This window comes from Notamacropus eugenii, chromosome 1, assembly GCF_028372415.1.
Source record: "Notamacropus eugenii isolate mMacEug1 chromosome 1, mMacEug1.pri_v2, whole genome shotgun sequence".
NCBI classification, from domain to species: Eukaryota; Metazoa; Chordata; class Mammalia; order Diprotodontia; family Macropodidae; genus Notamacropus; species Notamacropus eugenii.
Window position 1 is genome coordinate 256477268 of NC_092872.1, and position 12317 is coordinate 256489584.

The following is a 12317-nucleotide window of genomic DNA, read 5'->3' on the forward strand; positions in this document are numbered from 1 at the left end:
CCCTGGAGAAATGGACAGCACCACTTCCTCAGACCACCCCTGCACTGAATTTCCAAAGGTGCCTCCTCTATCTCTCTCCTCCTCCTATTTACCTCTATGCTACCTAACCAGTGTGGTTCTTCCGCTCCTCCCAAGATCCCACTTTCTATCTGAGAAGCTTCTGATAGAGATGTGATGATCCTTTCTAGGGGATGCCTAACTACCTCCAGAATGACATAAAAGAAATTTGAGATGGGAACACCAGGTGTCCTCCTCCCTCTGTTCCATCCCAGAATTGTCTCCTTTTTCTGGAACCGACAACAATGTGTTCTACTTAGTCATGTCTGGTACATATACAAATCATCATACATCTTGGTAAAATCTGCCTCTACAGAGTCATAGCCTAAAGGAGACCAAGGTTACCTCTGCACCAAGAAGCAGATGAGTATCAAAGGACACAATTCCATAGTACTTTTATACTTCCTGATATAGCTAAGTTTGGTGGTAAACATGATAATAACACCTTGGAATATTTTCTCCAAAAGATAAGGAAATAAAGAAGTCCTATAACTATCCAGTGAAGTAATGAAAACAAGAACATAGGTTACTAAGCTAAAAGGTCCTTAGAAATCTTTTTTTCTACTGTCCCCATTTTACAGAGGAAGAAAACTGAAGCCCAGACAGGCCTAGAATTGATTTGATTTGTTCACGTCACGCAGGTAATAAGCAACAAAACCTAGGCCTTTTGACTCCACAAAGTCAGGTCTCATTCTCTTCCTCCACACTCCCTCTCAAGAGTCCATTATCACATGGATGCCACAGACTACAATACAAAGGCACACTCCATAGCTGTCAGATCTTCAGGTGTCATTTGTTAGGGCAATGATAAAGTACAGGTCTAACAACTCACTTTCCATTTCAAGATATTTCTTTGACTTTTTCTAATTGTGACAGACAACAGATTGATTAAACCTAGTCTAGGGATTTGACACTATAGCCATTGGCTTCTATTTGTTGATTACTATTGATTTTCTTTGATACTTCATTTAAAAATCAATAGTTGGAAAGAAAAACAGGCCTGGTTTGCACATACTTAAACACACTGTTGTGCTTTAGAAGGGACTGCTGTCTGGGCCTGGCCCTGACGTCCAATTATGAGAAAGGCTCTTAAACAGGTGAAAGCAAGGGCTTCCAATCGATCGATGGGCACTTTTCTTTCTCAATCAGAGGAAGTGGCTATAAATTAGGCTCATCAGCACTATTTTCAAGCAAATAACTGTAAACTCTTCTTTGTCCTTCGGTAGTATTGTACTAAAGAAGAGCATCTCTGAGAGTGAGTACCTGGAGTTCATCCGGGCTTTCAGCTTCTTGGCTTTCTTTTTGTTTTTTTGCCTGTCGTCTCCATCTTTCACAGGCTCTGTTGGTGTTGAGCTTTCAACCATAACGTCAACAATATACTTCTTCAGTGACAGATGCTCCTGCAAAAGACAACAAAACAACATCTGATTTCCATGGGCTTGATGAGCACACAAGATTTGCTCACTGTTGCCTATAAGAATTCTGAAAAGAGTTTAAGTAAAAACTCTTATATTTCAGGCTTTGATATTTCAGCCAGAAATGTGCAAGTATAACTTGTTATACAACAGTCATGATCCTGCTCTGTTTGTAAGCTGAGCTAAGTATTTCACATCAGTTTGTAGAGGACCATTAATCCTCTCAGGACACTAAGAAGCAATTTATATGAAAAAAGGAACAAAACATTTACAAACAAATAATCAATGTTTCTATGCTTCCAACAGATAAGAATAATGCACTCCCTTCTAGGTGAAGCTCCATATCTTTTCCAATGACTGAAATCAGTAATCCCAGGAAAGACAACCCTAGGAAATAAGTCCAAGTCCCAAATCAAATAAAAGCAGTAATAAAAAGAAATTAAGAATCTTTTACTCTCCTCTCTAGATGCTACCAAAGAAATTCTATAAATAGCATTTAAGGCTTGTCACAATCTGGCTCCAGTTTACCTTTTCAACCTAGCTTCACCTTACTTCCCGTGATATAGTCTATGTTCCAGCCAAACTATACTCACATTCAATATCCCGTTTCTAGTTTTCTCCCTCCTCATCTCTAAATTTCTTTGATTTAACACACACCAAGGCAGTCAACCAGGCATTATTTAAGTGAAAGGAAACCCACCACTTCCCTAGACTATGAAAATGGAGCAAAAGTTTTGATATATCTTAACCAAGCTAAAAAAACTTTGAATATGGGCTGGGTAAATTCATTATTTGAGACTCTAAACTAAGTTTAAGGAAGCTGATGAACAAAGTAGTGGCCACCAGGTGAGGATTTTTTCAGCCAAAACAACTTATAAAGTCTAAAAAAAAAAGATGCTATGTAGGAAGAGGGAATATGCACAAAAATGAAACTATATTTCTAAATTAAGTATTTGAACACTGAATAAAGAAAAAGATTATTTTAAAAATGCCACACTGAAATTTGACAGATATGCAATATTCCACTGGATGAAAGTGTTGTGCATCACAAATTTGGAGCTGGAAGACATCTTAGAAGCTGCTTAGCTTAACTGACTCATTTTACTTGTGAGGAAACTGAAGCACAGCGAGGTGAAGCGACATGCCCAAAATCAAGCGGTAATTAAGTGGCAGCTGTAAGATTCAAATCCAGTCCTGTGACCACATGCAGTGTTCTTCCCACTGAAGCTATTCCCTCAAGCTGGTCAAACATGAGCCACAGGAAGCTGATCTACTTAAATAAGATGCTGACTCTGGAAAATGAAAAATAACTAGCATTTGTATTCCAAATAAAATGGAAAATGGATGGCAGTAAAGTTATTTCTGCTTCTTGGAGAAGTCCAACAGATGAAAAACAACCACCACAACAAAGCAGTCAAAAAAACTCAGAAACGACCTGAACTGGCAATCTCTCAACCTCCTTAAAAAAGAGGCAAAGGAGCCAAGGGCCATACTGTTTAAATAATAGTAGTGTGGATGTGTCCCAAACACGGAAAAGCTATACAGTTGAAATGAAGATCCACAAACCTGGGCAACTAAGTCAGAATTCTGCAAGATATTTTAGGTATGAAATTAGGACAAAAAAATTAGACATTTAACAGAATACATCTACCTGCCCTTCTAAAGCATCGGTCTCATCCCTGAGCACTATATTTGACCTCTCCTACGTCAGTACAAGGAGATGCCAGGAAGCAGAAATGGCACTTGGGAAAAATGAAGCAGAAAAAAAGGAATCAATGACTCAATCACCAAGCATTTATTAAGTGTATTAGGGGCCAGGCACTGTGCTAAGTAACAGGAATTAAAAGAAAAGATGGAAACAGATTCTACCTCCTCAAACTCCTTTTCATCTCCTCTCTCTGTAAATATTATATGTATTGAATTATTTACTTACTGTCTCTTCCATCACAGTGTAAGCTCATTAAGGACAAGAACTGTTATTGTTTTTTTAAAATCATTCCTTGTATCCCCATTGCTTAGTACAGCATCTGGCACGGAGAGATAATTAACAACTCTAGTAAAGTTGCAGGTGATAAAATAAGCCCTCAAAAATCACCACATTTTAAAATTATATTAACAAATTCCAAATAACTACAAAATGCACAAAATACTTGGGGATCAATCTACCAAAGCACACCAAAGACTTGCATAGATTCAATTACAAAGTGCTCCTTACATAAAGAACTTGAATAGCCAGAGGCATAGTCTGTGTTCATTGCTCGACCACACTAACCTAAGAAAAATTACCAAAACATCAAAGTTAGCTAACACACATGATGATGTCAATCAAATTATCAGAGATACTTTGTAGAAATGAAAAAAGACAATAAAATTTGTTTGGAAAAAAAAAAAAGAGCTAGAATCCTGAGTGAAATGATGCAAAGATTCAGGGAGAAAAGAGGGACTGGCACTTGCAGATCCCACTATGTTATAAAACAGCTGGCATCAAAACCATCTGGTATTAGTTAAAAAACAGAGAGCGAGATCAATGGCACAGACTAGATAATGGAGAATTGAAAATGACAGAATTCAATAACCCAGTGTTGAATAAATCAGAAAATATAAATCACTTAAGAAAAAACTGCCTATTTGAGGAAAAACTGCTGAGAAAACTGGAAAGCAATCTGGCAGAAAATGACACCTTATACTATATTCCATATTCCAAATGGAAAGATGACTTTAATACTAAAGATCATACTAAAAATATCACAAGAGAAGCAAATCACACACTTCTTACAACTACGGAAAAGATATGTATTGTTAACCAAACAAGAAATACAATTACAAAAGATAAAACAGACAATTTTGATTGCATGAAACTGAAAGCTTCAGATTAAGGTGCCTAGGATAAGGGAAGTAGTAGAATGGGGGGAAAAGTTTTTGAACAAAATTTCTCTTAAAAGGATGTGAAAGTCAAGATATAGAAACAATTGACAAATATGTATGAGACCAAAAGCCATTCCTCAATGGATAAGCTGTGAAAGGATATGAGCAAAAAGTTTTCAAAAGAATTAGAAACCAGCTTTTTCTAAACATTCTTTTTTCTTCAGTTTCAAACTATCCCTCCAGCTGCTCCCCTACCATCGAGAAGGCAAGCAAAAAGATAAGCATTGTACCTGTAAAGTCGTGCAAAACATATTTCTTTATGAGCCATGGTGAAAAATAGATAGCTAAACTGAAAGAAGGAAAGAAAGGAAGGAAGAGAGAAAGAAAGCTTCAATCTGCACTCAGAGTTTAGTCCATCATTTTTTCTCCGGGGATGAAAAGCATTCTTCACAAGCTGATTTTCTCAGTGTTCCAAACATGAATGTTCTTTTCTGCCCCTTTTGACAACCAGAGTGTCTACACTAACAAAGGGGTAACACTCTCATCTAAAATGAGGGGACTAGTGTAGATGACTTGAGTCCTTTCCAGTCCTAGTTCTACTTCACATGGAAAATAAATGGACTGGACTCAAGGGCCTCTGAGGACCCTTCCCTTCCCGCTCTAGAGCTATGTCCTGTAAGATGGCAAATAGAAAAACTATTTTTGTTTTGAAGTGAACTGCTGAGGTCATTCTCCCATTGTATTTTGAAAAGGAAGGTGAAGAGGAGGAGGTGGGCTAAAATCACCTAGGAGTGATTTTAAGAATGATTACTATTAATGAATTTTCCTATTTTATCTTTCATTTTCTAATTTTAGGAAAATCATTTTTTGAATTCTTAAGAAGAGCTATCATATGATTAATACAGCAGTTAGTCATGAGAATGAGATTTCAAAAAGACAAATAATAATGAGACTCAGAGCATCAATTTGAGAAGGTATGAACCCAAATCTGCTGGAAGAAACAGAAGAAACTTATTATGTACACAGCTATGGTTTTGCAAAGTGTAAGTGACAGGGTGGCTACTTTTCTGGGCCCCAGCAAGTACTAGTGGATTTGTGCTAGTCAATACAGTGCTTTAGATTAAAGTATGCAGGTTATCGCCACAGAATATAACAAAACTAACTGGACCACATTGGAATTACTCTAACCAATGGATTTTCTCTCCCACACATCATTATTCACTGTTACTATACCCCCTTTTGAGGGCCAGTATACATGGGTATCTTATGGACATGGGGTAAATGCTCAACCGCTAAAGTCAAGGGCATTTTTCGTAACACTGGTTGGCTCAGGTAGGAATACCACTTCTTGTTTTCACCCTATTTTCATTAATACAGTATGATTACTCAAATAGTAAAAATAGGATCCACTTCCAACTGGAAGTTGTTTTAAAAAATATTGACTACAAACCTGATTTGTCCACATACTCTAGTAAGTTCATCATAGGCTTGTCTTTTAATGTACTAGAGGGCTTCCTTACTTTCTTCTGACATAAGAAGGTAAGACAGGGGCACTCCACTAGTTCATCTATCTGTCTAGCATTCCTTCAACATGCCACATGCAGTCCATATTTTCTTCCAATAATATAATTCCCGATATATTTTATTCCTATTTATCAAAGCTCTTCACTGATCATAGGATACGGCTTACTAGTTTCCATCATGTGTCTTTTTATTGCAATTCATGTGATACAATTTTTAATTCTTCAGACACTGCCTTATTTCATGTTTCAGTGCCAGATGGTGCCACATTGCCAAGATGGTGGAGTATTGGCATTAAAAAAAAAAGCCCTTTGCTTTGATGGGAAGCTTAAAATCACTAAAAAGAACTCTGCAATTCTATCAAAGCAATCCTGAACACTCTCCTTGTGCTAGTTAACTGTGCCCAGTCCACTATCACTATCGTGTTCCAACCATTCCAAATATCCATGCCGGTGTACAAACTAGTCTATCTTTTCCATGTGGATGGTCAGGTCAAATTCACTTGCATGATAAATCTCCTCTAGGATGCTCTACAATGTCTTGGAGCTGGATGCAATCAATAAAATGTCACCCACAAGCAAAGAATCTGAAGAACTCATTATTCAGAAAGAATTTTTCTCTAACTTAAACCCTGAATTTCCTTAATCAAAATAGCGAACAGTTGTGGCAAGGATATACCTCCCTGTTTTACGTTGCATTAAAAAAGACTTCCTAATGCTTTACCTTCTAAACAATTCTGAATAACTTTTGATGCAATGGTAGAATATCTCTCATTTTAAAAGATCATTAAGGATGGCATTTTGCTACAAAGATTTTTTTATAATCAAGAAACAATAAAGTTACTCATATTTCTACATCTTTCAATTAATTAAACCCAGGTCTTCCTGGCTCCAGGCATAGCACTGTTATACTGAACCCCTAGTTGCTTCTATTCAGTAGTATAGTGTTCAATAAAATAAGTAGTATATTCAGTAGTATAGTGTTCAATAAAGATTACAACTACTTGGGTAATGTCTCAGTATTTAATAAAAACTCCTAGGAAAAGTGTAAAGTAGTCTGGCAGAAATTAGGTTTAAATTAATGTCTCACAATGCAGCCCAAGATAAGACAAGTGGAAACATGACCTAGATGAAAGGTCACATTATAAACAAATTAGAGGATTAAGGAAGAAATGTCCTTTTATATCTATGGATAGGGGAAGAACTCATGACCAGACAAAGGACAGAAAGGCTAGGCTCACTGATGATAAAATGGAAAATTTAGATTGTAGAAGATTTTAAAAGTCTGCACAAATATACCCAATAGAGCTAAAATTAGAAAAGAAACAGCTAGCTGAAAAAAAATTTGCAGCAAATTTCTCTAAGGTCTAATTTCCAAAATATATAAGGGATTGATTAAATTTATTATTATAAAAATCATTCCCCATTTGATAAATGATCAAAAAATATGAATAGGCAATGTTGAAGGGAAGAAATTCAAGTTATCAATAACCATCTGGAAAAAATATTTCAAATCACTAATAACTAGAGAAACACAAATAAAAACAACTCTGAGTTTTCACATCATACCCATCCATGTCATGCCCACTAATTGTGAGAGTCTCCCAAAGCTCTGTTCTGGGTCTTTTCTTCTCCCTTTTTCACTATTTCATTTGGTGATCTCATCAGCTCCCATGGATTAAATTATCTCTACGTAGATGACTCTAAGATCTATTATCCAGCTTTCTCCTTTCTCCTGACCTCTATCTAGTCTTAAATCGCCACCTTTTCATTGAATGTCTCAAACCACCACCCCCTCAAGCCTCATTCCCCTTAGACTACTGTCACAGCCTGCCGTTTCACCTCCTTCAAGTCTCCGCCATAGCTCATCCTTCACTTAGTTATCAAAGTTGTTTTCCTAAGACACAGATCTGACAGGCCTGAATATGCTACCTCCATATTCAATAAATGCCAGTGGCTCCTTATTGACTACAGGATCAAATACAAAGCCCTCTGTTGGCCTTCATCTCCTGACCTCTTCCTCCCTTCCCAGCCGTCCTACACCTTCCTCCTTGCCATGCACTCTATGATTTAGCGGCCCCTGCCTCTTTGCTATTCTTCGAACAAGACCCTCAATCTGCTCACTCCATGAATTTTCACTAGCTGTCCCTATGTCTGGAACTCTTTCCTTTCTCATTTCTATGTCCTGGAAATCCCTTTTCTCATCTTTCTCAGCCGTTCTTGATTTCAGTGCCTTCCCTCTGAGATTATCTCAAATTCATCCTTCAAATACCTCATTTGTACATAGCTGTTTGCCTGTGGTCTACCCCTATTAGACTGTGAGATCCCTGAATATAATGAATAAAAAAATAAGTTTTTGTTTTTCTTTGTATCGCAATGCTTAGCACAATGCCTGACAAACAGCAAACACTTAAGGCTTCTTGACTCTACTAAAAACAGTTCTGATCACATGACTCCACTACTCAATCAACTCCGGTAGCTCCTTATTATTGCCAGGATCAAACAAAATCTGCTAGCTGGCATTAAAACCACTGAGAACCTGACTCCATTTTCCTTCAGCCATGCCTATTCCACATGACTCCCTTTGGACATTCTACAGGTTGGGTTAAATGAGCTTTCTTTCTCTCCTCACACTACACGTCATTTTCCACATTTTGGCTCAAGCCTAGAAGGTTCCGCTCAGGCTTCAGCCTAAACCCTTTTCTGATTCCAGATCCCAGCACCCATCTTCCAAAAGCCATCTCACATTTACCTTCCAACAGATTTTGTATATGCCTGTACAAAAACAGTCTGCACTGAGAGAATGTAAGCTCCCCAAAAGCAAAGACTGCTTCTTTCCTGTCTTTATGTCCCCAAGCCCTTAATATATATGTGTTGGAATGAATGATTGATGGTTGCCAATCACTCAGAAAATGGGTAAATTGTGGCCCATGAATGTAGTGAAGTATTTCTGCACCAAAAACAAGGATGACTATGAAATACTCACAGAAGGATAGGATAATATCTATGAATGAATGTAGAGTGAAATAAGTAGAACCAGGAAAAGTGATGTACATGATGAATGACAACAGTATAAATGAAAAGAGGAATATTGAATCTAAATGCTGTGGAGTTACAGTGACTAAGCCTGACCCCAGAGTAAGTGCTTCCCTTCAAGGCAAAGATGGGGAACTATGAGTAAAGAATAGACTGTCTGACATGGTTGATAAGGCTGTTGTAAATTTTTTTGTCTTTCTTCTTAAATCTTTTATACAGGACATAAATAACTAGTTAGAAAGCGTAGAGATAAATACAGAAATTAATGTGATGAAACAGTAAATACATCAATAAAAAACCATTTTTTAAAAAGAAATAAGAGTTTTATAATGAGATTCACAGGTAGGATCAATTTTTTAAAGTTTTATTTTGAATCAGGAAGGAAAAATCTGATCAAATGTGTGAACAAGAAAATATTCAATATTACTTTAAAATTGAAAATCTATTTCGACCCAGCCAATTTTATCATCAGTTGTAAAGGAAAAATCATAAGAAAGGAAAGAAATGCTAATTTCTTAGATGTAGTCACTTGAAAAAAAAAATCTATGAATACCATAAAAAAACTAATCAGGAAGGGGAGAACAAAAGTCAATCTGATTCATGCCTGTCACATTTACCTAAAGAAAAAGAAAATCTTGAAATGTACCAAAGATACTGCCATGACAAGAGAGGTGACCACTGGGAATATAATCAGGAAAAAAAGTCAGGACTCATGACCTGAAATCTTAAGAGATGGTATGCAGTTTGATAAAAGTTTTCATTACGTGAATTCTACTGAACAGCTGAGACTCCTCTTACTGGAAAGTTCTTTATTAAAGTATTACCATTTTGAAAAGCTCAATAATAAACAGTTACAGAATCACAACTTTATATAACAGATAAGGTGTATGTGAAAGACACAACTCAACCAATATATTTTCCTATATGGGTAAAATAAATCTTCATGTTTTATCCAAGTTAAAATCTATGTACATTAGTGCCCTAAATGACAGCATGAGCAAAATGTAGCTAATCCACTGCTTGAAAACATTCACCATAGAAAGGAGACAAGGCATCTTCTGATATAGGATGACAGTCCACCAGCTGTCTCCCTGCCACTCAGGGACAATTACAAATGCTCTATCAGCTTTCTGATATGTGGGAATGATGAATGAGGACAAGCCTTGAATCTTTTTTGCAGATTCTGATGTTCCTTTCCTGATCTAATCTGAGGCTTAATAGATGACTCAAAGACAAGTACAGAGTTCAACAAGCTTATTCATTTATCATATTGCAAGGACTAAAAGGTCTTAGCTGTCAATAACACAACACGGGATGACTTCAAAATATGTAATACAAATGAAATGGAGTCCATTTTAACAGAAGATTTTTCTGAAAGTTCTCAAATTTCAAAAACAGCAGTTTGGATTAATATCAAACTTCATCTTGATATTTGATATGATTTAATAACCTGATTAATAAAACTGTATACCCCAATTTAATAGTCTCTTCTCTAGCACACAGATCAAAGTAAATGATTATTACAAGTAAAACACCTACCACTTATCAGCTGGGAAAAAATATTATGAAGAACTCACATGGTTATTGAACAACTTGACTCTATAGAAATGGCAACTGCCATTCAAAGTTTATGTTAAAATTTTCATACGTAAAAAGCAGGGAAATATATTTTCTTTAAACTTTTGCAGCACACAGTACTAGAAAGACCACTGGAGTGGAGATGCAGAGTCACAGTTATGGCTCTGTTGCTAACTAGTCGTTTGATCCTGGGCACTCTGGTGTACCAGAGTAAAGGTCACTGCTCTGGGAATCAGGATCCTAAAGTTCTGTGCCAACCTCTCCACTCTGAGCAAACCACCTACCTATGGGTGACTTGAGCCTCAGTTTCTTTATATTCAAAATGAAAGAGGCAAGCAGCTCAAACATTTTAACTCTAAATTAACTTCCATTAAAAATAACTTCCTATTGTTCTATAAAGGTTAAAAGTAGGGCTGGGGTGGGGGGGAAGCCAAGATGATGGAGTAACAGCAAGGACATTCTAGAGCATTCCCACCCAGTCCAGTTAAATACCTGTAAAAAATGACTCTAAACAAATTCTGGAGCTGCAGAACCCACGAAATGGCAGAGTGAAGCAAATCTCCAGCCCAAGACAACCTGGAAGGTCGTCGGGAAGTATCTATTGTGCCATGCAGGAGACAGGGTGCAGTCCAGCATGGGCCATGATGGCACAGACAGGACCTAAGCAAGCCTTGGGGGGACTGAATCTCTCACACCTGTGGTGGTTCCAGACTTCATGAACCCAAAACGCTGAGGATAAATTCGAAGGTCAGTGGGAAAAGCCTGTGGGACCAGTGTGAGAGACTGGAGTTGTCCAATCCCAGCTCCAGGGAGGCTGAGGGGAGAGGGGGTGGAAGAACCTCCAGCAGCTGCAGCAGCAGCAGGGGCAGAGGCAGTAACTATTTCTGTAGATCTAGTCCCACAGATTGTGGGGGGATCGAGTAGTTGACAGTACACCTTCCCACCCCCACTGGAAGCAGAGAACTACCTTGACAAAGAGCTCAAAAGTCAAGTAAATTGCAAACAGAAGAAAACAAAGTCAAAGCTCTTCTATCCAAAGCCTCCAAGAAAAATATGAATTGGTCGCAGGCCATGGAAGAGCTCAAAAAGGATGTTGAAAATCAATTAAGAGAAATAGAGCAAAAATTGGGAAGAGAAATGAGTGATGAAAGAAAAGTACGAAAAACGAGTCAACTGCTTGCTAAAGGAGACCCAAAAAATGCTGAAGAAAATAACACTAAAAAAAAAAAATAGACTAATCCAAATGGCAAAAGAGATCCAAAAAGCCAATGAGGAGAAGAATACCCTAAAAAGCAGAATTGGCCAGATGGAAAAGGAGGTCCAAAAGCTCACTGAAGAAAATAATTCCTTAAAGATTAGAATGGAGTAGAAGGAAGCTAATGACTTTATGAAAAATCAAGAAATTATAAAACAAAACCAAAGAAATGAAAAAAACAGCAGACAATGTGAAATATCTCATTAGAAAAATAAATGACCTGGAAAATATATCCAGGAGAGGCAATTTAAAAATTATGGGACTACCTGAAAGCCATGATCAAAAAAGGAGCCTAGACATCATCTTTCATGAAATTATCAAGGAAAACTGCCCTGAGATTCTAGAACCAAAGAGCAAAATAAATATTGAAAGAATTCACTGATCACCTCCTGAAAGAGATCCCAAAAAGAAAACTCTTAGGAATATTGTAGCCAAATTCCAGAGTTCCCAGGTCAAGGAGAAAATATTGCAAGCAGCCAGAAAGAAACAATTCAAGTATTGTGGAAATATAATCAGGATAACACAAGATCTAGCAGCTTCTACATTAAGGGATCGAAGGGCTTGGAATATTATATTCCAGAAGTTAATGGA

At 37.2% G+C, this 12317-nt stretch overlaps 1 protein-coding gene across 4 annotated transcripts in view; it reads right to left on the reverse strand.

Annotated features, from left to right (window-relative positions):
* The window catches only part of SCAPER (S-phase cyclin A associated protein in the ER), a 406759-nt gene that overhangs the window by 243493 nt on the left and 150949 nt on the right, over window positions 1–12317 (reverse strand). For all 4 annotated transcript variants that reach the window (XM_072628639.1, XM_072628640.1, XM_072628637.1 and 1 more), the window contains one exon: window positions 1321–1457. In XM_072628639.1, coding sequence (XP_072484740.1) covers window positions 1321–1457 — 137 coding nt within the window. The remainder of the gene's footprint in view (window positions 1–1320; window positions 1458–12317) is intronic.